The sequence below is a fragment of the Bacillus rossius genome, chromosome 1 (genome assembly GCF_032445375.1).
Source record: "Bacillus rossius redtenbacheri isolate Brsri chromosome 1, Brsri_v3, whole genome shotgun sequence".
NCBI classification, from domain to species: domain Eukaryota; kingdom Metazoa; phylum Arthropoda; class Insecta; order Phasmatodea; family Bacillidae; genus Bacillus; species Bacillus rossius.
Window position 1 is genome coordinate 56,138,787 of NC_086330.1, and position 26,948 is coordinate 56,165,734.

The 26,948-nt window shown below is 34.7% G+C and overlaps 1 protein-coding gene across 1 annotated transcript; it reads right to left on the reverse strand.

The window, feature by feature from the left end:
- Window positions 1–1,103: 1,103 nt before the first annotated feature.
- On the reverse strand, window positions 1,104–26,401 carry LOC134528302 (barH-like 1 homeobox protein). Its single transcript, XM_063361846.1, has 5 exons — window positions 26,317–26,401; window positions 25,665–25,760; window positions 17,662–17,687; window positions 15,801–16,060; window positions 1,104–1,332 (listed from the first exon to the last, which is right to left on the reverse strand). The coding sequence occupies exons 1-5, from the start codon at window positions 26,399–26,401 to the stop codon at window positions 1,104–1,106; spliced, it is 696 nt and encodes a 231-aa protein (XP_063217916.1).
- Window positions 26,402–26,948: the final 547 nt, after the last annotated feature.

A 26,948-nucleotide genomic window follows, 5' to 3' on the forward strand; every position in this document is an offset into this window, starting at 1 on the left:
AAGGGTAAGTATAAAGAAAATGTTTCACTTCAGTAAAAAAATAACATGTCAAATACAGTTTTAATTACAAACAAATTAGGCATAGATATACATAAACGTAACGAATAACATAAACAATTCTTCGCACGAAAAAATTAATAAATTTTAGATAATAACTTTAGTATCTTTATTTAAAACTTATACAAATCATAATCATATGAATGATAAAAGAGACAACTACAGTTTAAACAATGTTTCAAATTACTTTCTTTCTATAGCTTTCATATTAGAGTTAATTTTTTTATATTCGTCAACAGCTATCTTACAAATGTACAATCATTAAGTTATTTGAACACTTAGATTTTATTCATGCTCGTTGGAATTCGATATATGCTATTTTCAGCTGCATGTGGATACAACCCACTTTATGTATTCAGTATAACTTTCTGCCAGTCAACAATTCTTAAACAAACCCAAAATTCAGTAAAGCTTTTTGAAATGAAGTCACAAAATTACCCTTGCATTTATTTCAATGACTACGTAAAATTATCTGTGTAACCTACAAAAATTTACACAGACGAGAACTACTGTCGTATTAAGTTTTTGTATAAATTTTAACATTATATTAATTAATTTTTCAGAATAGCTCTTTGTAGATTCAATTCTTAGAATATACGTTCAATTTCATGAGTTTGCGATTCATCAACCAAGTACTATTAACGGGTTCATTCGCAAACAGAAAAAAACATTAAACATATGGCATTGTTGGCGAAGTTTTAAAAACGATACAAACAATGATAAACTTAGACCACTACTGAAAACATTTGCTGTCGACACATTATTCATCATCACAACAGAATCAGCGACACTTAGTATTCTTCGGTTGTGATCTTTAAATGAACATAAATCAGGTAGTACACGTAGCAAAAGATTGATATCACTGAGGTTCATTCTTTACGAGACAACACGAACAGAAACATAAATATCTGTTTTTCTTTGGCCGTTTACTCCTATTAACGAGAGTCTATGTTCTGAGTCCACGATCGTAGACGAAAGTTTTTTGGAGTGTGAGTCTATGCATCGCGTGAGAACTTCAACCCGCTCAAGACGCGTCTTTGCACTCGCTACAGTTGGCAGCCGTGGACGTACGACACGTTGCGGAAGATGGCGGCCGCGGTGGTGAGGAAGCTGCAGGCGGCGGCCTGCGATTGGTAGGGAGGGCAGCACGCGGCTTCTGGTTGGCTGCTGGGCAGCGAGGGGTGGTGGTGGTGGTGCGTCATCAGCTCCTTCTCCACGGACGCCTGCTGACGCAGCTGCTCCAGCCTCAGTTGGTTCTGACGCTTCCACTTCGTCCTGCGGAGGACAGGCACACATTTGGCGCGCGGTGGTCCCGGGATTCGCGACGAACAGAAACAAATGAAGGAGTTGCTAACTACGTAATTTTAACGGTAACCAGCCTCTTAAGTACATGTTTTTAACACACCACCTCAGGCAGGCAATGCGTTCCACCACACGCATGTGAACTGCGGTCAATAATGCGAGTGCGCGCGCTTCACATTGGTGCGTTTTTGCGCATCACCATGTTTAAGTTAAATTATTTTTACTCTAAATATTCCTTCATTTATATCATTTCGTCACGAAGCACATTATAATGATTTCAAATTACTTATTCCAATTAATTGTATGAGAACCATGATAATATATTTTAGAAACTTTTTTTTTTACATTTTTAAAGTCTTATACTAATAAGCAAGCTCCAACATGAAATTACGGGGTTAAAAACTATTTTTTTTTGTAAACTCCAGCTGACTTCAACAATAAATGTCTTCAACAATTTTTCAAATCTAGTTATGTGCTCTGCCAAGTCGTAAAATTAAGTAATAAAAAATAATTGTAATGAAAGATGGGAAAAGTAGTTTGAAAAACCAAGAAAGCAATGAAATAATCCCTTACGTCTATTCGACAGTGAAGTCATTACATATTGAGAAGCACAATAACACTTTCCAAGGCAAATGCGAAAAGATTCGGCTATGAACATTTGGTGAGATAACAAACCCAACCTTCCCGGAGTGATTCCGAGAAATAATTAAAATAAGATTTTACCTGACGTCAAAACGTTATCTAGAAGTACTACATACTTTTATGAGACTATGGAATTAAATCTTACTTAAATTAATCTCACATTGAGATACAATATCTTCAAAGCGAATAAAGGATGTTTACACTAACTAATAAAGGTGAAAAATTGTTTGTTGCTTCTAAATTTATGAAGCAAATACATATATTTATTTTCAGATTCAAACTTTAAATTAAATCCCTGAATGCCTACATCTTCCTTCCCCAGAGAACATAAATTAAAATTACTCATAAGTTAACTTTGTAATTGGGTACGTTTTCTTTCACCTTTCTCTTGATTCCAAACAAAGAGAAGCATTTTTTATGTGTTTGCACATTTAGAAGAAGTTTAATTATTTTTTCTGTCTCACAGCTAATCAAAGATTTAATGCCAACTGCAGTTTTTTGCTTATATGGTTAAAGTCGATATTAAGGAAAACTGTCAACAAACATTTCCTTAACCAAACATTCCCCTTCTCCTGCAGCTGTATAGTCACAAAGGAATGAAAAATGAGATACTAAATTATTCATTTAAGTATTCTCAAACTGTAGAAAAGGTGACAGTCAAAACCACAGTGAAGCATTACAGTTTGGAAATTATATACTTGATAAACAAAGCAGGTTTATAAAATGATTTGACTTACGGACCAGCTTGAATTATAGGGTTGCGATAACCACTAGGAGAAGGGAACGAAAAACAAAAAAATAATAATAATAATTCAACAATTTTTTAGGATATTTTACCACCTTAAGGCATACAAAATAATTTAACGGAATGCTTGAAATTGATAATTCTTATTTACGACAAATATTTTCCAAGTGAAATCATTTTCGTTATTATTGATTTATTTTCTTTTAAGAAGAACTCTTAAATTTTTATCAATTGTCACAGTTTTAAAGTCTCTGTTAATGTGTTTTTCTGCTTTAATAGAGGTAAATTTTTAATAATAAACAATACGGAATTTGTATAACCTAAAATCTGTTGACGCAAATATGGTTTATTTCGGATTTTCTCTCTCCTACTTAATACAAAGCTCATAAACGAAAAAAATCACAAAAACACCTAGAAATATTGCAGAAGTGACTTCATCCATCTACATTCAGCGTTAATGTGTAAAGACACGTAAGCACTGGAAAAGAAACGAATATTACCAATCAACATTAGAAACTGAATTAGGATCATCGTGATTTTATCTGTAAAAATGTTTTATTCTAAAGGGTTATTGATTCAAAACTTGAGTTCAATGTAAGTATTACAGTTTGTGGCAGAACAAATCTTCATAATCGAACATAAGCAGATACGTCGTTTGTAGAGAGTATAAAGACACAAGAACTCTTACAAATGTGTTTAAACCCTGGAAACCAGACAAAACCCACTCTTTTAGCATCTGCTTAGTAGGACACACTGCCGCTGCTTTTTAAGGTGGAAAACAAGAATCAGAAGACGTCATATTGAACAGTTTGTTTGACTATACAAATTAATTGTAGTTTGTAATCGAAAAATTGGCCACGATAACAGTGTGCATGTTTGTGGGTACGCCTGATATAGATCGTCTGCATCAGACGGGGGTTCAGAGTTTTGTTTCATTTAAAAGAATGACCACAACTGTAGTGGTATAATCGTTATACTTTTAAAGTATCAGAAAATTATGGCCTTTAAGGCTTGGTCTCTCATACCATGTTGATTTTTTTTTTTCGGTTTTTCATAATTACATTTTTAAGGGCTATTCCTAAAATTCTAACTCCATGCCTCCCTTGCATTTGTTATTCTGGCACAACTATTTAAAGAGATGTTCACTAAGTGTAATATTACGAGTGTAACTCTTCACGCAAATAATGATAATTACGAAGAATTGCGCGCATTTTTACACCCATGTCATTATACTAAATGACAATTTGCTGAAAATATTTGTGGCAGAACAAAAAATGCAAGGAAGTAATTGAGGTAAAGTATTATAAACAGCCCTGAAATAAAAGTAAGGACGTAAAATTTGAGAAAGTAATCAACATAGGGTGAGAGACCAATCCTTTACGGAGGCGAATTTTCGAAAACTAAAGATAACATATTGTTTTGAAGTGAAAACTGTTGAATCCTAGACGGCGGTTCTTAATTTATATCCATCCCGTTTGATTTGAAAGAAAAGTATTGGGTAATCTGGCTTGCGTGATTTTGATCACTGGGGTGGGCGTGTCTGTTTGTGCCTGATGACGGGAACAGATCGCAGTTCCCGAAACGTCGCAACTGTTTTCGGCTTGGAGAGCCTACTGTGTTTGTCTGTGTTGTCGTCGTTGTGTTGTCTGATTACCTGTTTAATTTCATCGCTGTGTTCGCATTTACGTCGCTATATTGTCAGTGTTTTATTCCATATTATGTTTGTTGACATCGTAGGGTTCCTCTGTCCGTCGCTGTGTTGTCCAAACTTGTTGTTCGTATATATTTAATGGTTTTTATTTTTTGCTGCATCTGCCTCTTTATTTTCAGTTTTGTATTCGACTTTGCTGTAATATAGTTCTGACTATTTTTTTTCTCGGGGAAATCTCTGTGCAGTATTAACATTTAACATTTGACATCGGCCTGATTTTGGGCTGTTTTCTGTTTGTTTGTATATTAATCTTTTTATTGTGTTTTCTGTTTTTTTTTTCTGTGACAAATAATGCAAACTAGCTATGACATATGTCCGAAATAATGATTCACATCAGTCTTTTACACTGCGCGAATAATTCAACGATTGTAAAAAAAACCGCCATCCACGAATGAATGTTACGTAATAACTTCAACGTTCGTACTTAAAGAATTGAACTAGATCGCACGTGCGACACAGAGTTCACAGCGATGCCACGTGATTGGTGAGCATTTTTTTTTAAATATCGCGATGCCATCACTTGTAACGGTCAACTACATCGAGTCACTGGCTTGTGCAGGAAGTGTTGCGCTGCTAGACTTCCAAACCACGGAGGGGTTAGTCTTTGGAGTAGGTGTCTGTTTTAAAGGTGATTTCACTCTGTAATACATTTGACTAACAAAACAAACCGAAGCTGTATAAAGGCTAATAAAATAAGTTTTTTTTTAAATGGTCTTAGAAGAATCGTAGAAAAATGCCATCATGAAATGAGTATTGTTAAACCAAATTGTTAACAACACATCAACAAGGAATTGGCTTAAAATTTATTAAAAATATAATAGAAGTTTCACTATCGGAAGGAAAGAAAAAGGGCAAGGGTTCTATCTCATTAAAATGGCAAAGATTGCAAGCATCCACTCTTGAACTCTCACCTCCAAGTTTCAAACACGAACTATATTATTTTTGAGCAAATTTTCAGTAACAGTTGTCGGAACAATGCAAAACATTTTGCTAACTGCGATTCGCAGATTAATTATTTTACTAAACTATTTATAATTGGCCAGTGGTCACACATTTACTGTGCAGATCAGAATACTGTAGGCTATTTATGAATAAAGCTTAATCCAAGCACATGAACTACATCAGAAATACGTTTACGTATATACATATATGTTTTTTTCCGAATCCCCTCATAACTAACACTTTAACAAGGTTTTAACTCCCATAGGAGTCGAGTAGATTATACGTATGTACATATAGTTTCCACAAATGTTTTTGCAACGAGTCAACTAAGGAAGTTTGTTACCAGTATTTAAAATAATCTGCGCATTTGAAGCATTCTTTAATTAGGCCTAAGCACATCTCATGCGGAATAATACGCTCTAATTAAAAACCTGAATGTGCCGTAATGCGCAAGTTGTCCACCCAGAGTTTTATGTCTCTAGTATGCAGCTGTTTATGCTGAAATGAATGGATACCTCATATGCATGTTTAAAAATGTTTGGTATTTCTTATAAAATAATAATGCAGTGGAATATTTGATGGTATAATTGTATAAAATACTTCAATCGAAAAACAAGGAGAAAAATATTCTCAACTTTCACAGTTTTGTTCACTTACTTTTAATCAATACAGCTAGGTATCTGTAGGCATGTAGTTTGTTTAGCTTATTCCGTCTCTAAGGAATATCGGAACACTTAATAAAGCCAAATTTACGTTTGATTTATTCCTGAAAAAATAATATAAAAATACTCTAGGTTTCTTAGAACAAAACATGGTTATGCCATTTTAGATCATTTCACCTCTTTTGAAAAATATTTTTGGAAAAATATTTTTGGAGCAAAAATAATCATCAGAATAGGAAAGTTAATAAATTTTTTTCCTTAAAATATTGACTGCAAATAACATTTTGCAAAGCCTTTATACGATTATTTAGACACTTGTGGGTGAACATTTTTAAGCAAAAATCAGCGGATGCTTTATGATGTTTGTAGATATCTTAAAGTTTCTCTTATCCCATCGTTAACCATCTTTACTTTAATTTTACCCCTCATCACCCCTTGAAGATTAGGAATAAATAAACGCGAGATCACTTCGAAGGAATTGCACCGTGATATTAAAACTATTTAGAGGAATTTAGATTTAAATTTAAATCCCGTTTAACCACATGTTTTCATCTTTTCATCCCCGAATTCGTAGTAGAAGAAAATTAATATATTTTTTTTACAAGTTGTAAGAACAGTTTCTTTGAAAACGTCATCGGGGTGTTTCATTACCAGAAAACCAAAAATGGAATCGAAGATTTTTGAAAATAATTACATATTTCCATTTCTGTTGTAACTGTATTTAAATATAATATTTTTTTAGAAATGATTTTTAAATATAATTAATTAACATAATTTAAAATTTTCACCGGGGTTTGGTAAACACGTTTGAAAGTAAAATTTACTATTATTTGGTTTCATAACTTAAAATGCTATGTTCTTAAGTTCACACCAAACCTAATGCAAACGTAACGATCACATCTAAATGAGCATGGATAATTTTTATATTTTAAAATTGAGTAACTGAGTAGCCCGTTAAGAAAAAAATCTCTATTTTAATTTCTTAACTAAATTATATATATATATATGTGTGTGTTAGGGTGATGCTTAAAAATGAAGGTTAAAAAATTTAATGGTTCACCCTCTCATTTTATTCTCCCACATGTGAAATGGTCTAGAATTTTTTTTTTGGCTGTATTTAAATTGAATTTAGCATTTAAAGTTTATAAAATTACCAATATTGCAGCACATGAATTTTTAATATAAGGAAATAAGTAATTTTAAAATACTTGAGCAACCAACCACCACTTTACACGTTTAAGGGAACATTGTCGTGCTGAGACTCCCCTCCAAGCAACCTCACCCCTCCCCCCTCCACAAACCCCCCCCCCCTTTACACCCCACCAACCAACCCACAGCCGAGGTCATGTGTGAGTTGCCTGTCAGTACATGTTTGGGCAGTGTGCCTGTCTGATCTGTGCAGTTGTTCATGTAGCTTATCCAGAGTGTTTTTAAAAGTAATTATGATTGTGAGTGTGTGGTTAAAGTTGGTTATTGAAAGTGATTTTGGTTTGTGAATTCATAGTAAGTGTTTTTGTATTCAATGTTTAAATAGTAAACCAAATAATTACACAACAAACTAAAAAATATTATTTACTTGAAAAGTTTTTATCTATGTAGGCTGCAAATTTATGAATTTAAACTGAAAAGTCATATAATTTATGGTTACTAATTTTATAACTATTAGTATTTACCATGGAACATAGTAAAAACTCTGCAATTTCTACAAGGAAAAAGACAGAAATATGGTTGGTCGGACAGAGATCTGAAACGTTCATTCATACCAAACTTCCATCTAAACGGTAAGTACTGTCCGTATTTTCTTATTATAAAGAACAAGTAAAGCAAATGATTCGTGAAGCTGCTTATTCGACCTCTAAAGATTTGCTAGTCGTTTGGAATAAGGGTAGGATACCTACCAGACAGCAAATTCATGTTGTTGATAAAGTAGAAAAGTTATTCAAAGAGTGGCAGAATCTGAAGAAAAATAAAGAGAACAAACCTAAAAGATCAGCAGTATTAAGACTAAAAGAAGAAACATGGAATTACAATTTAGATTACTTATTTGATGTAGCGCATGCAAAGGCACTGGAAATGATTCTAATTCAAGAAGATAGAGTCTTTTTAGTGTTGCAGCGTGGAAAAGGACGTCCAGGGAAAATAGGTGGCATTGACAAGAAACTATCCAAGAAGGAAGAAGAGCAAGAGCGTAAAAAGGCTCGAATGGAGGTGCTTAAGACAAAAGAAAGTGATAGTATTAAGGCAATCACGTGTAAATCAGAAATTCCTAGCATATATTCCGATGATGAATCCTCACATGATTACGACAGTGACTTTGAGGGGCCTTCAACATCTAAATCTGGGGAAATACAAAACATAGGACTAAAGAAAAGAGAAAGAAAAAAGCTGCTTAACAGAGAATTGACTACAAGCTTGGATGTTGAAAAAATAAGTGATCGCAAAGCAGCTATTGTCCTTACATCCACTTTAAATCGGCTGGGATGTGATCCTGCAAAATATAATCTAAATTTTTCTTCTATACGCTGCCAGCGAGTTGAATGCAGACAGAGCATAGCAGAATATATATATAAAAAAAAAGGAGTTTTCAGCTGCTGTACCTTTAACTGTGCACTGGGATGGGAAAATGTTAGAAGATATTACAGGACAGGAAGTAGTCGATCGTCTTCCAGTTTTAGTTTCAGGGAAAGAAATATGAGGAAGTCAACAGTGTTTTTAGCAAAAAAGGCATTGAACAAAATTTGTGGCCATTTATGGTACATTTCTGAAGAACTGATTGATCTATCTTTTTTTGATGATAACGTTGCAAATGCAACAAAGAAAAAAAATGGTGGAAGCACTGAATAAAGAAGGAGCTGAATTCTCTCCAAAGCGCATCACTAATGACCTGGACACTATTAATAAGAAAGGGCTGAATGATTTTGTCAGCAGTAATACAAAACGATTCTTTTCCATCGCCGGAATCGATTCAAAGTTTATTGAAAAAAACGTTGAAGATTGGAATAAAGACGAAGAATATGTCAATATGAAAGAAATAGTGAAGTCATTCAAGGTAGTAAATGATACTGCAGAGAGAGGAGTATCCCTTATACAAGAATATAATAAAATTCTTATTCTTAATGAAGACCAGAAACAGTACATTTTATTACTTGTAAAATCATTCAGGCAGAAGTATCCAGACTACAAAAAATCCACATTGTTGTCTGCCTAGTGGACTATAGCAATTGATTAGGTTTGATTCGAATAGTTTTTAAAAGACTGTGTCTGTACGTATTTTTATTGCATCATTACGTTAAAACAAAAATTTATACTGTTCGTTAAGAATATAAAATATATATATAATTTCAGATACATAATATATATAAAATATATATATAATTTCATCACAGTATTACAAGACCATGTTTGATATATATTTGTAAGGAAAAGAAAATAAAAATAATTATTTGCCAAATTGAGTTTTTTTACCATTTACCAGTTATTTTATTATGTAATTAAAAACCAAATAGAGATAATTTTAGTATTTAAATTAGGTTTTAATAAAATTTTTATACTGAACAATCACAAACAACTGGGTTGTGATAAAAAAATATTAATTCCCTAAAAAAAATTTTTTTTTGAAAAATTTTAATTTTGCAATATTTTTTATAACTTCAAAGCTTGGTAGCAACCCCTAAAAATTGTCAAAAAAAAATTGAAAAAAATATATTTTGTTTCTCTCTTCAGGTAGAACAAAACGGTGGGGTGAACTACAGCAAAAATAAAAATAATTTTTTTTTTTGGTCTTTTAAGCATCACCTTAGTGTGTGTGTTAAAGTTTGGACAATATGACAGAATTTATGTAGTAAATAATTTTTACTTAAATTAGTATTTTATGAAACATTCTAAAAATATTCAATTCTTGTTATTGTTCATGTCCTTGATGTTTTAAAATAAAATAAAATTAGAAGACACACTTGAGATAATCGATATAATATAAAAACTGTATTTTTTTCTATTGAATTTAGTACGTCACAATGTGTTACAAAAGCCATTAGACCCGAAGGCAGCGCAGGAATGAGGCAAATAATAATAATTTTTAATTTTTTTGATGATTCTGATGTGTTGTAATAAATTAAGTGGATAAAGGTACAACATACAAATAAATGATGTTAAGTGAAATGCTAAAGATGATGAAAGTTACAACACCTAAAAAAAATTTAATTTTATATAAAGATCACTTTATTTAAAGCATTTCGAAATAGTTAGAGCACAGCAGTCTCTCTAAAAAATATAATTAAGTGTATAGTTTCTGAGATTTGAAGTATGCAACAGAGATAAACTGCACCTTAACATTTTGACAACAAACACGTAATATACATATGTGTGGTTTCCTCCAGTATTTCGTATTAGTTGAACTTAATTTTTAAAACAAACTGAAAATTAAGTTCGTATTATTTAAAACTATATCTATGTTCTTCTTAAACCTAAAGAAACCCATATTTGATTGCAACTTAAATGCTAATTTTTTTTGTTATAGTTAAAAAAAAATGCTTTGTTCTAATCGATGATAGTAAATTAAGAATACTAATATAAAAATCAGAGTCGTGTCTGGATGGTTTATGAAGATATGTAAAGACTTTCTAAACGTAAATATCTTATGTTAAAAAAACAGCATCATCATTAAGGCATTATCCGTATTTACTTTTTCAGAGTTGGAATAAACCAGTTGTAATAAAAAGTTATAATTTTGAATTAATTTCTAGACGTGCAAAATGTTTCTTCAAGTTAGTGGAAAGAGTTAAGAAAGCAGATTTTTTGCCAGCAGAGAAATGTAAAGAAGAACAACAGCTGGTGAAAGTAGATCGTTTACGGCAAGCCAATTTCGTTTTGCACTGACTAAAACTGTCTAATGTTTGAACAACAGTTTGTGGTCAAAATATATAAATACATGTTCATATTTACCCCGGAGGCAAAGAAAACCATATCCATTTTTGTTATGAAATACAATTGGTGCAATTAAAATACCAAACTGTTATCTTGAATAAAACATTTTCGTCTTACAAAGATTACCAATAATAATGTGCTAAAATTAAATCTAAGAAACTTCTGTAGCTAGGGAAAAATACTGAAAATAAGTTTGAAAAAAGGTATCAATCAAACCTTTCTGACCCTGAAAAAATTTCAATTTTTTTAAATGGTAAACTTTACCTCCAGGGTATATTGAAATACAGCGTTACCACATGGGAAAAAGAAAAGAATACTTAATTGTGAATGCATTCATACCATGTTTATGACCTGACAACGAATATTTCACCAGATAAATCGTAGAATAATTATGAAATCGAAAGCGCACCTAAGCTAAATAAATATTTTTTACTAATATATTTATTTAAAGGCCAGCCAAACAGTTTGTGTAAACCTTAACAGGAAGGCACTACATAAAATAACAAGACATACACTATACAACAAAATTACATGACAAATACAATTTTACATATGCCATACAATAATTTTAATAAGTTATAAACTTTACTAAGTGGTGGATTAATAAACCTAGGAGATGGAGAGAGAAATTAAACCTATTTTTTTTAAAACTTGTGGTAACTTATCCTGAAAATAAAAGTTTAGGTGATTTAATAAAATAAAATTTAAACTATTGGTTTTACTATACATATTTTTAGCAGAGGACTTGAACGGTTTGATGTATATGTATTTTCTAGGGCTGATCGCCTACGTTTTAAAGAATGATTTTTATGTATTGATGATATTTGATTGTAGTTGAAATTTCGTTTATCCACATGATATTTTTCACATAAAATATCTTGAATACTTTTATTTGTAAATTTTCAAGCATTTTGAAACCATTTCCTTGGTAAGACTTCCACACTACAGTGCAATATATCTCGGATTGTATGAGAGTATAATAAAAACCAAGTAGAAATCACAATATGGTAAAAACTTGGTTATACAGGCTGAGTCTAAATTCAACCGACCAACTTTAGCTACAGTTTCATCACGTAAAAATAGTTGAAAACAATAGTCTTAAGTGATTCCAATACTAGTATAAGCCTTTAAAGTTGGAGCTGAATGAGTCGTTTATTGAAAAGAACAAAGCATGTATTTACGATGGAATAACAAGCATTTGAATAATTTCTAATTAAAAAAGCTATACTAATGTTACAAATCTTTTCGTCGAAGTAATAGATTTCGTTAAAATAATTTAGAGTAACACCCTTTTTCTCAATTATTTTCGTGCCATGGAAATAAAATGTGGTTTTTAAAGGCTGATTATTAGTCTACATCTCAAAAACAAGGAAACGATCGTCTGGTTGTACTACCCTTTACCCCATTGTTTTCAAGAAAAACTAGCATTAATTTAGAACAAAATACTTCGACGTCTGGGAGGTATGCAATACTCAAATCACCCAGTTTGAAGCAAGCAGTTGCCTAAATTCAGAGGCATCTGATATTAAGTGTTGTACACAGCAATGAAGGTATTACAAAAAAAAACACTCAACTAATAATAAAACTAAAACCACTGCAAATGTAACTTAAAGGACTTAAAAGGGAATGCTGAACATACCAAACGTGCATCAAACACCACAAAAAAGAGGTTACTCCTTTATTTGTGAAGAATGATCAAATAATTTTATTTTAGCGACGATATTTGGAGCGTTTGTAGAACTTTATTCAGTTAGACATTACCCAGACGCGTGGCTTTCCGTCATCAATACATTCATTTTTATTTTCAATAAACTACTGGTTCAGCTTCAACTTTAATGCCGTATACCATTTTTGTGAAACACTTTAGATAATACGTCGATTGTACGCTTTCCACTTATTTTAAAGCTTGGAACCTTTAGCTTCAATATGTCAGTCGAATTAACACTTTTCTTTTATACACAATAAAACCACATCCAAAATCACAAAATATCCTTCAAATAGGTAACTCTTTCAACCCCTTTATAATTAATGTGATAAGTGTATATAGTGGAATCAGTATCTCTTGTAAGTATAATACGTGGGGAGATTTATCATTACTTGTTAATTTATTATCTTTAGTTAGCATTGTATGCTAACATTAATAATAAACACGTGGTCCCAACATCAAACGAACTGTAAAAGCATGAATCGTGTTGCTAAGCATGCCATGAGCCGGCGGGTGTGTTTTCTCCGGGTAGTTTTGATTCCCTACAACCACGCATTCCGTAGATGCTCCATTCTCATAGCATCACCCTACCGTTGTCTCTTGTGCAGGCCCACCTACATTTTTCTTACGTCCCACGGCGAAACAACAGCTTTCGGGTCACCCGTTCACTATCTGTTGCAATAAAAAAAAAATTAAATCCAAATTAACAAAGATATGGCCAGCGTATACTTATTCACATCACGTTCACTACTCAAAGTCGTCCGTGCGGTAAACTTGTAACTAGGAAAGTTAGGAAAGTCGCGTTACTGACCGAGAGAATGTTCTGTGATGAATCTCGTTGTTTGAGGGTTACTGAATTTGTCCCGTTTTGTTGCTTCAATGAAATCAACAGTAGTTTGTAAATATTGCAACTGAATAAACAATGTTACCATTTTGAAAGTAATTTTAGAATTTGTGCGTCCCCTTATTACGGACAGTTAACCTACTTGTCCGATTTTAAAACTTTTTTTTAATTATAAGAGAAAATCTTTTGTGATCAATTTAGACACTAACACTGTAAATATTTTTTTTATAAATGGAATAGAAATATTAGGGCCTAATGTAAAATTACAGATATTTGTAAATTGGTGGATTAACATGAAAACAACTGTATCATTACGAAATAGTTTTCGCAGTAATACTGGGTTCAGATTATTACCCGGGCATTGATGCTTTGTGTTGTCCCAGTACCTCCAAAAATTATTTGTTCGTAAAAACGTTCCCTGAATAGCATTTAATTATTAACTGTGCACATATTAAGCAGGATACAACAAAATAAAGTCATATTATGGACTATTTGATTATCTTTTCCACGGTTTTTAAAACATTATGATTAAATGGAAAACAATAAAAATATAAAATTATGCGCCAGTTTTCGTATGAAATACTTAAAATTATTTCGAAAAACTGTTTTTATTTATGCAAAAATAACCATAGCCATGTGTTGTGCAAGTTACAATATATTTTTTTTGTAGCAATGCAAAACATTTCTTGGCAATTGGTTTCCAAAATAATCTTTTGTAAAAGTTCAGAATTTTTTTTCTGTGTAAAAATCCACACCCATGCCATGGGCGAGACTCAAACCCAGAACCCATGCATCAAGCCGACGTGACAATAACTGCGCTACAGAGGTCTATTCACTCCACCATCTAGCTCCATATAGGACTTTAGGGCTTGGTCTCTCTTGTCGAATTGGTAAGTTCATTTTATATCGTCGTTTATGTTAAGACATTTTCCTGTATATTTTTTCAATAGCTCTCTTGCATTTGTCCTAGGAGCCCGAATTTCATTCCTAGATATCAAATTAACGTTAATTTCGAACTGTAAAAGGTCACGGGACGTTTTACCACCACTAGATAACTTTAAGTGAATATTTGTTGAGGAAATGTGAGACAAAACATAATATCGTGATTGATTCAGGACAATCCCTGCAAAGATAGTAATGACAAGAAAGTTAAACAACCAACATTGTGCGTTAAACCCAGCCTTAAGGCGATAGTTCGTTAATTTTATGTCATAAGTGTTGATTTGGGGGGGGGGGGGGGGAGAGAGTGCAGAGAAGGCTGTCCCCCATTTGATAAAACACTTCCTCACATAAGGTATGTGAAAATTTAAAATTTTTATTTTTCAAAATAAGGACTCTATATCTGTACTACAGAGCTATAGGACACTATATAACAAAATTTTCAGGAGAGGAATTTTCCGATTTGTTTCAACTTAAATATTCCTTCAAGTGTTTTTTTTTCGCTAGCAGTAGGATTGGTTTGATGAAACTTAACACATTATTCTTAAACTTCTTTACTATACAAAAAAATTATGTCTTGAAGACAAAAGCGTTAGGTTTTTATTTGTGAGAGTGTTTTTTGTGATAAGTGCATTTGTATATAAAAATTCCACTTCGGACATAATGTTTAGAGTGCTCTAGTATCAAGTAAAGGAGAGAAAAAAGTATATCATGGATATGGTTTCAAATATATTTCAAATATATATAAAGATACATGGTGTTTTTTTTACCCCCATGGTATGGATGTATAAACATAGAAAGCATAAAAATCCCCTCCACAGATAACTCGTGTCGGTTAACGTCAAGTGCGAAACCCTTGAGCCGCAGATTCCGTGGACCTACCCCACGCAGCATAGTCTACGCTGTAATTTTTATTCATGTAAAATTACTGATATTTTTAAATTTGTACATTTACATGAAAACAACTGTATAACTACAAAAAAAAAAAGCGTTCGCAGTAATGCTGGGTACGTATTCTTGCCCTGAAATGCATGCATTGTGTTGTCCCAGTACCTCCAGTATTTCCCTGAATAGCTTTCCAGTATTAACTGCGCACGTAATAAGCGCGAAAAAATAAATAAATAAAGTCCAATTATTGTATATATTTGATTTCCTTTTCCATGGTTTAGAAAATTATGCTTTAATGCGACAGAAATGAAAATATAAAATTATGCTCCAATTTTTGTAAGAAACACACAGTATTTAATAGAAAGTTCCAGTATATTTGTTGTAGTATTACGAGGGAATCTCCTGCGAGGGCAGAGGCAAGGCGCACACTGCGCGCTCACCTGCGGTTCTGGTACCACGTCTTGACCTGCGTCTCGGACAGGCTGAGCGCGTCCGCCACGTCGCTGCGGTCCGCCACGGACAGGTACTTCTGGCAGCGGAACTTGCGCTCCAGGTAGGCGAGCTGCGCGTGCGTGAAGGCCGTCCGGCGCCGCCGCGGCTTGCGGTTCTTGCCGCCGCCGCCGCCGCCGCCTCCGGGGGCGTCCTCCTCCTGGCCGGCGAGGCCCTCCAGCCGCCCCCGGCCCGCCGCCGCCGCCGCCTCCTTGTCCTCCTCTTCCTCCTCCTCCTCCTCCTCCTCCCCTGCGGACAAGGCGTGGCTCCACGACAATCCTCTAGGTCCCGTCAAGGCCTCTCCGCGTCTCGCAATCTCAAATATTCGTATGTCACTGCTTGCAATACAGCTCCCAAGCTCTAAATTTGTTGGTTTGACACGGCATTAGGAATCAACTCTGCTACTCGTTTGAGGCCAACCTTCGTGAACTGGAGGACAGCTGAATGTCCCCTGCGTCAAAGAATATATGTCATTCCTTCGCGGAGCTTACAGACTAGCGCCTGTTGGTGAATACGTCATTTATACAAGGTACAGAAGGTCTGGGATATATTATTTATCCATTTACATCCCGAAAATTGGGATAAATATTTCAAAATTAGAACTATAGCATAAAAAATGGATAAATCAAGATGGCAGGGCCTGATACCGCTGAAGCCCATGCTAATGAACCTGCGCGCTAGAAGTGAAACATAACGCTTTAATAAAACACTAACAAAATTAAAAAAAAATTCAAAAATTCATTTAAAATGGCGACGAAAAACGTGTAAAGTGATTTACAATTTTTCAGACTGTACTTTACTCGTTGTTTTCCTTCGCCTTCGCCCTCTCCGTCATCATGCCATCGGGTGCCCCACTCCCAAACGTTGCATTTTTCGTTACTCTCTGATGACTCATCGACTCTACTTACCCTACCGGCTGTCGAGAAGTTTCATTGCTTCAATACCAAGTGTCTACCAACACTCACAATATTCAACTAATTAATTAACTTCATTTGATCCGTCTGATAGGTATACTACCCTGCTTTTAAGCCGTTATGTTGATCGGGGAAGCAACTTATTAAGTATACCTAACCTTAAATTAAACTTAAAAATTCCACATACTCAACGCCTTGCCGGGGATGAGACCCAGATCCTCTCATTCTAAGCTCGGCACTTCAACCAACTGAACCATTAAGGTTGGTTATATGATATTACGTTGTGAGACATAGCTTTTGTACCGTTTTGTCGAGGTTGCATTTCTGAAACGAGAGCAATATATAACCTGCTTTACATACATTTGTTCGGAAAATCACCTAAAATATTACTGAAATTTAGGTATAAAATACACAATACACTACTTAAAGACTATCTAAATTCCTGAGAGTGATATTCTCCATTTGAAAATTAGGCTTGGAAATGTATATTTGTGCATAGTAATGAAAATTAATGAAAGCCAAACTAAAAATTATATGCGTTTTATGCTATAGAGTTCTTTACAACGAAAATCGCATTTTAATCAAAATCCCCTTCTTTATATAAAAGTAATATGAATGACACATTTTTTATTGTATAGAAGATGTATTACTTACAACTATATGTATATCTCATGCTATATTTTAATTAGTATTACTCGATGAACAAAAATCTCAAAATTAGTGATACAATGCCTGGAACATAGATAATCACTTCTTGCGCACAGAAGTATAGTACATAATTACGGCAGGCAGTCGCACACCGATTAGTTTTCACCAGGAGAAAATTTAGAACACAGATAATACATTTTACTTTCAGTTAGTTTAATCATATCCACAAAGACTCATGTGTTTTCGGTACCTTTGTTGGTACTTGTGGCGATAATTCTGGCAAATACAGTCTGCTGCATATCGGAGAGTTAATCCGAAGTGAATTTCTAAATGTTCTGTCCACTGAGACAGAATATACACATCAGGAAAGCGAACACCATCTACCTTGATGCGCTTAAGTTGTGGCTGTCGAGTGAAGTCATCCAAATGTTGGTTTCTTAACGTTTTTGAGTGCATTAGGTATTGACTACCTCCCATAAGTTTTGATAATTACAGTCACAAACTTTTAACTCGTGTTTTACCCTGAGGAAATGAAATGTTTGCTCTAGTCAGTTGCAAGAGGAGGATTTTTATTCATTAGGTCATACTTTAACTAAGACGGCATAAAATATTTATAAATAATTGGAAGGCGCAAGTATTGTGTGCAATGAAAGTATGTCACACCTACTATTTTCACAGAGTTTCTTAATATGATAAAAAACTCTATAACATAAAAAACTGGCCAATAAGTTTCAGTTTTATTTCCAATAGTTTTTGATATAAATAAGATTTCAAAATATGATTTCCAAAGGGGAATATCAATTTAACGAATTGAAATAGGCTGTAAAATATTACGTGGTTCTTATTTTCAATTTAAATAAGAAATCACATACTTAAATATTTTAGGTAAATTTCCGGAATAACTATGTTCATACGCAAGCAAAATATATAGCTAGGTTCAAAAACAAAATATATATGCAAAAGTATAAGTTTCATGCTTGTTTGAATATTTAAAAAAATCACTGCACTTATAGTTTCTGTCAATTTGTGCCAGCGAATTAATAAGAGTGAGAACTTTATTGCAGAATACATGGCAGTGTAAGTGTTTGAAACTAAACTATCAAATACACCAATCCACAATCCGCTTGAGTACGAAGTCCATCAACATCGAATGAGGTGGCAAAATTGTTCAATACTGGATTCATGTTCGAGAGGGCCGAGGTTTGATTCTTGGTTTTTATTCTTCTATGGTTTCTCAAACTCACTCCGGACAAAAGCTAGAATGGTCCCTTCCATATGCCATACCCGATTCCTTACTGATTTCCCTCTGTACTGAACGTGCTTAATTATTCTAAGACTAGTAGATAGCTAAATTTAATAAACTGCGTGAGAAGAAAAAAATCTAATGTTTTGCACACAACAGTTTTAAGCCCGAAAAAACATAGCCAAAAAGAGCATTTGACCTATCGAACTTAATCTAAACTTTTACTGGATCAAACACCCAAACAAAAGAGTCACTTTTTCCGACAGAGAAATACGAGCGAAGACGCTTAAAACATTAGATGCACTAGCGAATCCTTGTGTTGCGAGACTTACTAAATAAAAAAGGCCAATTTGAATACGGAAATGTTCCATTTAACTGTAAAATGTCTGACAGCATGAAAATAAGAACGATTTATTAAAATAACTTTAAAAATTACGTTCGATTAATGTGAATATATCGTTTTCTGCCATGTCGCGTGTATTCATGCTTACCACTGATACAAAATGCTCGATAAGCCGAATTTGCCTATATCGTATTTTGTTTTTATCTTACCAACAAATATAATGGGAGACTTTAAAGAATAAAAAAAAAGTGGCCCATATTTTACTAATTATGAACAAAAATCTCGTTGTGCGATTTATAACTATTTCTTGATGAAAATCCCTCTAAAATGGGATAAATATCTCGATTTGTCATCAATCATCTTTGGCGTTGTATACCAGAGTATGCTGGAATCGTTTTCAGGAAGCACTACTGCTGTAAACAGTCATATTTTACGTGTATGTATATATATATTCGCCAATATTATCTCTAAATATATTATATTTTAGACCTAACGTGAACTTTATTAAATTTTCTATGGGAATTAAAATTATTATTAGAGCATGGTGGCTTCGAACCCACGACTCTCGCATCCTTAGCACGATGCGACGACTTTACTCACATGACATGTTCCCTCTTCCCCCCATGGAAGGTGGCTTGTATTTCCAGAACTTAACTCAAATGATCCAGAAACAGTTTAGGAAAGATTTATGTTATTCCCCTGCAGGGAATCCAACCCACGTACTCCCTGTCGCCGAGCAGCTAGCGATCCCGGAGAGCCGCACAACCCGCTCAGCTGCCGGGCAAACACATTCCGAAGAAAGTAAACGTTTGTTTCCACTGATGTTTGACTATCCGAGGTGACGCTAATACACAAACGACACGTAAAATTTTCAACACATGTTACAAGTCTCGCTGATCAAAACAATGCACGTTCATTCTAAACAGTCTTCGCAAAAAACTACTTTCGAGACAATTGTTTCTGTTGTAGTACATAATTCCTGAAGTAGAAATAAATTTTTACTAAGTACTAGATAATGCCCGGCATGCGTTGCAATGCCTCAATCAATTTTTTTTGTAATTTTTTAAACGTATACTAAGCATCTCTCTTTATCTCTCTAATTCTCTATCTCTCTATGTATATCTCTATAACTCTCTCTATCTTTCTATTTATATCTCTATCTCTCTATATATCTTTCTAGCGGACCCGACAGACATTGTCCTGCCCAAATGTACTTATTGTGAGATATGGATATGGCGGTAAGTATTTCTACGCTGGACATTTTGTATCTTCTCATTATACATACCCCTCCTCTTGGGCACGCCACTGCCGTTACCAAAAACCTTTCCCATGGTTACGCAGAAGGCAACAACAATGCAAAAGCCCGTTGCCATGGAGGCTAATTATCAACAATGCTTAGTTTTTTTGCTTTTAAAGCGTGTAATTTTTAGTTTTTCTTAACTCAGAATCGAGATAAAATATCCAATTGTGAATCTAAACCATCCTCGAATCCCCGTGAACTCACACACAAAATTTCATCAAAATCGCGTACAAACAGACAGACAGAAAAAGTACTGTTTTATTATAGTAAGATAGATAGATTATTCTTACATGTTCGCATCCATGCAGTATATGAAAAATCAGCATGGATAGCCCCACACCTATAACTATACGTATCTGCTGCCCACGACTTTTTCCGCATGGAATTTTGTATTATCTTGCACCATTTAGAAATTTAAACATTATAACATAACAGAATCTACATTGTAGTAGTTTTCTTATGTTCACAAATGATAATTTTTCTCACCTCTATTTCAGTCTTTGCAATCAAAATATGTTACTACCTAAATTTTGAGTAAATATGTTTCTACTTTCAAATGTAATAACGGGAAGACACTTCATAAAATGTATTTGTAAACCACATTTACTGTTTTTTCCGTCTCGAGCTAGAATGTAAAGATTGTCTGCATTACTGACCCGCGAGCAAGCTACATACATTTCAGAGAGAGAGAGAGAGAGAGAGAGAGTGAGAGAAAGACACCTATTGATAGTCTATCTAACTAATTTTTTTATGAGAGCATATTTTCATTAAATAAATCATGAAATCATTCAACGATAAAAGCTGTTTATTTAATTAAGCGGAAGGGTTCGCTCCAAGGAGAAAATTGACGCGGCGAGACCTCGTGGACAAAGAGAAATGACACACACTCACTATTTGTGTGGCTATGAAACATGATTTTTTTCTGCAATTTAAATTGTAATATACAAAAAGGGTATTGAAAATTGAAACAAATATGGCGACACTATAAACTGTCAGGATCTTTATTTTTTTCTTACTCTCTACTTAGTTCATTACAATAGCAAAACTTAATGGCTTCTAATAATGCGTTGCAATTTTTGCTTTTAAAGCGTGTTTTTTTTTAGTTTTTATTAACTCAGAATCGAGATAAAATATCCAATTGTGAATCCAAACCATCCTCGAATCCCCGTAAACTCACCCACAAAATTTCATCAAAATCGGTCCAGCCGTTTAGGAGGAGTTCAGTGACATACACACGCACACAAGAAATATATATATAAAGATATACGTTAAAAATATAAATCCACAAACTAACCCTGAATGTTGGCATAAAGGACGGGGAAATTAAGTTAAAGAAAACTTTGCTAGTAAAATTGTATATCCGTCACAGTTTGTTCCTGCGGCGCCGTAATCTGTTGTCGCCAAGCTCAGAATTGATCGTGTCCATGTCTACAGCAACCTCGTTGCTTTTTACTCATTTAAGTTATCGCCGTGATAATTATGATTATCATCATGGTAATCATCATCAGAACGGTAGTAAAATGTTTCAAAGAAGGAAGTGGCAGTTGAGAAATAGCGTCAAGCATTTATAATCTGTGCCATGCAACTTGTCTCAAATTCAACAGTTTTCAAAACTAGTACCAATGGTACGTCTTTGAAATGATTCATGCTATGGGGAATTTTGATTTAATGCAATTTCTTGGACATACGACATTGAAGTTTTGTACTGTTTGTTATGGAAAAAAAATCACGAAAGCAAGTTGACTAGGTGCGTGGCCAATCAGGGTAGCCCTCGCCTGCCCTTGGCTCTGCTAGGTTAGGAGGTCGAATATACATGAACTCCTTTTTTTTCCAGTGTCTGATATCAATCTATTTGTGCCTGATGACGGGAACAGATAGCAGTTCCTGAAACGTTGCAACTTTTTGTCATACGAAACCTTTTGTGTTCGTCGGTGTTGTAGGAGTGTTGTCCATAATATCTATTATTATCTTCATCGTTGTGTTCGTATATCTGCTGAGTTGTCCAGGTTTCGTTGTCAGCTTGCATATACTGTTGTTGTTGAAACTGTCTTGTCATTGTTAGCTTACTGTATTCGTCTATGTTGTTATTTTTTTTATATATAACTAGATTCTTTCCACGGAATTATTGTTCTGTTTAAGTTTGATTGTGTTAGTCTGTGCTGTCGTCGAACAGTTGTTCATAATACCTGTTTGGTACCTCGTTGGGTTTATCTGTTTGACGTAGCTGATTTATGCTTGTTCTCTGTACGTTAATGTTTTCATATTTTTTAATTAATTTGCGTTCTTGAATTTTTTTATGACAAACCGTGAAAAATTGCGAATTTACGATTATGAATAAACATTACGAATATTTATAGCAGTAGCTGTGATTGATAAAATAGGAAAAAGGCAATTCAACTGAATTTGTTTCACGTTGAAACCAATGTTCTTATTGTGAGATAACATGTTATATTCCTAACTGTTTTAAATAGTTCATAACTACTTTACTTTTATATTATGTAAACAAACTATGTTTCCAACACACTCTTGACAATAAATATTACAAATTTTTTTTTACTGTGTGACGGAAGCATTTAATTAGAATTTCAGGCGAGAGTTTTATATTTTACTTTTTTTATTGCGAATGTTATTTGATTATAAATATTTATCAGTTATTAAATAATAAAAAACGGTTTTGAATTACAATTAAAAACTCTAAAACTCAAACTGAAAAACTTATGCCGCTTAGACAAATTATATAATCTGCAAACGCGAGCGACGATGTCAGTGGAAATGTAACGTGAAGAACGCCAGCTTAGAACGAGAAGGTGATAACAACGTTGCCATTACGATAGAACGAGAGTATCAATGAGAGACGTTTGCCAGTGTTGCCGTGCTTCAGTTTCGATGTCTTGCTCCCACACCAACTCGTGGGTACTATAAATTACAGTAAATAAACGTACTTTTTAAAAAAAAAGAGAATGCATCTCGTATGAACGAAGCGTTATTCGTAGGGACTGGATCAGTTCTCGGTTTCAATGACTTCCTCTCTGGCCTAGTGTCTCTTATTTACTTTGATAAAATATCCAAAAATTAAAATTTTAAGTTTTCATTTTTATTTTATAGCTAGAACATATGTAGGGAATTTATTATTAATTATAAGCCTAATGTGACATATTTTTGTCCTATTCTAGGAATGCAAAACATAACAACTAGAGACCAATTTAAACAGTTTTTTTTAGAATTAGGGTGTTTTTTCTGCAGTTTTGTTAAATAATGTTCCAAGCCCCGAATATATTTATGACCCTAAGTAGATTACGGTGACAGTTAGAGGCTTAAATGGTGAATTCTAACACTTTTAATTTAGCTAAACATCAAATACCTTCTATGTACTCTGGATAATTATACCTTCTCATTGGCTATTGACTCGTGACACCTGTTAACTGGGGTGCTTTTCATTCGATACTTCTTTTGTTGCGGGTTTTCATTGGTTCAGAGTCCTTAATATAAATTGTGGTCCAATCACAGAAGCAGCAAAAAGGTAAAAACTTATTTAGATTTAGCCTATAGCGAAATTAATTCGCGAATATTTACTTACTTTAGTTACTCGTAGTTCAAGATAACCGGATCCCCATATAAACTACCCTAAATATGATTTCAGTATGCTGTATTCTGTCCATGGGAGTCCCCTTAACATCATTACTAAAAAAAACCAGAAAGGGAACACAATTTTTTTCTAAGATGTCCTTTAAGGGGTACTATTTCTAAAAATTTCGGACCTTTTATTTAAAGGGAATTTATTCCATACCTGCCACCCAAAAACCTCTAGTTGTAACCTCCCCCTCCTACCTCCATCAAATTTCACCCCTACCAAATTCTAAGCTGGTTCTTTGCTGTAACCACTTTTTAGCCCGAAATGGTGTTTTTTTTTCTCCTCGTGAACACACTTAATTCGCCTGGGATAATTGCTTCGAAAAGATAATTTAAAATATCGATTTTTAAGAGAAAAGTTAGGAGTGCGTTCGTATCGTGTATGGTAAAAAACAAATCACGAGTCCTGCTCGTGAGATCCGTTCACCGAGATGGACTTACGAGCTAGGTTCGTAAGTGCATGGACCGCTTCACTCTATTGGACGAGTCTGAATTCGATCGACAAATTTCAGCTGCAGGTTCATGACGACAAAATAAGTTGAAAACCTCTATACGACTTACGGTGTGAAGTGTTTTCCAAGTCTGGTATATGTCTTTGAATATGAAGCTGAGAAAAATTCTTATTGTTAACAATAAAATATTTTAGATTGCACACTGAGCGTCTGAATTATGTTCAATTGTTTGAAGTTCTTCAACCACCGCGATATTTGCCGCTGTAGCAATGTTATTATATAACGTTTTACTACCCCCAATTATTTCAATGAAATGTTTTTGTGATACGGAAATTTTGATTTTAAAGTCCCAATTTTTTGCACAATAACGGTGCATCAAGGCTACGCAACAGCTAAACTGGGACGCCAATCTTCAGTTTCATTTTGTGGGAAGGCAGGTAACAGGCAAGACGTGACCAACCCACAAAACGATAGCGCGTTACAATGGCAATGCCATATTTTGACGAAGTTCTAAATTAAACTGTAATTAGCACCCTTAGTTTGCTAGCAGCTGCGAGCTTCACTTTGTAAGCGAGTGGGTTTCGCCAAGGTGAAGGATAGGAAGTTTCCAGACCTTACTGTATGGCCATGTGGTGGACATAAAGAAATGACATTAAATCTGTCACTGACGAAAACTTAAGAAAAAAAACCTTCTGTCACTGAGGTGAAAAAACTAACAGCGCTATCTATTGATACTTTGGTGTACTACGCCGTGATGTTCGTGTCACTGAGGTAAACATCCGAAAACTTCTGTGATCACCTTTTAAAAGTCAACTAAGGAAGCTCCGTCTTTTGACATTTTTTTTTACGAAATGTACTGAGCTGAGAAGACTCCTAAAATTTAAATTAATGTATCTATTTTTTCCCGTAAACCTATTTTGATGAAATAAATCCTATATATTGCCCCAAGCTACGCTCAAGTTAATTGTGAAATTCCCATCAAAATTTGTTTAGTAGTTTTGGAGATTAGCATGTTCAAACAGACCGACGAAGTTTTTAGAAATAGCCTTATTGTATTCCGTTACAGTCCCTACATCACCCGCAGTCAGTTTTTCTAAATATTTTTTAATGTACAGACACGACTGATCTACAGTTTTATTATAGTATGGAATACAAGGATTTTGCTCAGACCAAACATCAAAGACGTATGCCAGCCTTGGGAAGCACTTGTACATGTTTTCCAGTTATTCTGCCGAGGTGAACTTGCAGCTGAACTCAGCCTATTGTATAGAGGCTCGACGCTCACCTGCCGGCTCCCGCAGCACGTCTCCCAGGAGGTCCCTGATGAGGAACGACTTGCCCTGCTGCATCGCGGCGCCCGAGTGCGGAGCCAGGGCGCGCACTAGGGGGCGAGGGGACGCGCGGCGTCCTCTCCACCCTCGGGCCGGCGCCGGCGCACCATTGGCCGCGGGGCGTCCTCTGCCCCCCCTTCCTCCTCCGCCGCTGCGCGCGATTGGCCGCGCGCTAAGTGGCCGGCTCGCCCGCGCGCTCATTGGCCGCGTGCGGGAGGGGGTTGAGAGGGCGCCCGGCATCGGGACGCCGCACAGTGGAGTATTTGTACCGAAATCCTGGCCAAAAATATTTTTTTTGATTATTTGAAGTCAAACAGTTTATACGACTTTTTGTGAACTATTTTTGCAATAAAACACTTAAATGAAGCTCTTGTGCACCAAAGAACAACTGGATTCAGCAATAAAATAAAAGCAAAGCCTATTAAGTGGAAAGCTATTCACATTGCAGATTCATTTTACATTTACTTCTGTATTCATAGCAGTCTTTATAGATGATAAGTTATTTACAAAAATGAGTTCAGTTTATTCTCAGCCTTCATTGTAATTTCTTGTGTCTGTACGATGAACGCGCGCTGTGTTAATCCGAGTCTTCGGAGCTGCAGCTACGGTTCTCCTCTGCTTCCTCGTAATTATATTCAGCTTCTTCATCGCACCCATTTTCGCTTCTTTTGGTAGAACGAATTTCAGCCATCTCTGGCAGAAGAAGCTCCAGAGTCTCGCTGCTATATGGCTTAGTTGTTTTCCTTCGCCTCTGTGTAGAGCAGCTCAAAAAAGGATCACTGGTTAACAGCAGCCTATTGAGGACATCTCTGTTGCACACTTCTCTGTTAAATTTTCGGGAATACTTCGTCCTGTACATCCGGAAATGTTTGTTCCTAGCCTCAGCAGCTTCTTCTGATAGCTGGCCTATAGGCAGAATAGCTTCTTTAATAACTGCAGCTCCGTGAATCAATACTTTGTGCATTGTTGGACTCATGGGATGCCAACTATAGAGGCTCACATATATCTTGGCTGTTTCATAAGCATACTTATGAAATTTCGTCTCATCAATATGGTGCCCACTTGAAATAGCTTCCAATATTACTTTTAATCTTTTAATAAGTTCAACATTCACGCCAGTAATTCGTGATGCAGTGTCTGGTTCTGCAAAGAAGCGTCTTGATGTGTTCCCATCATTCGTAGTTCCAAATCCTTGCTTTGGAACATCAACCAATAATCCAAGTTCGTCTTTAAGCATT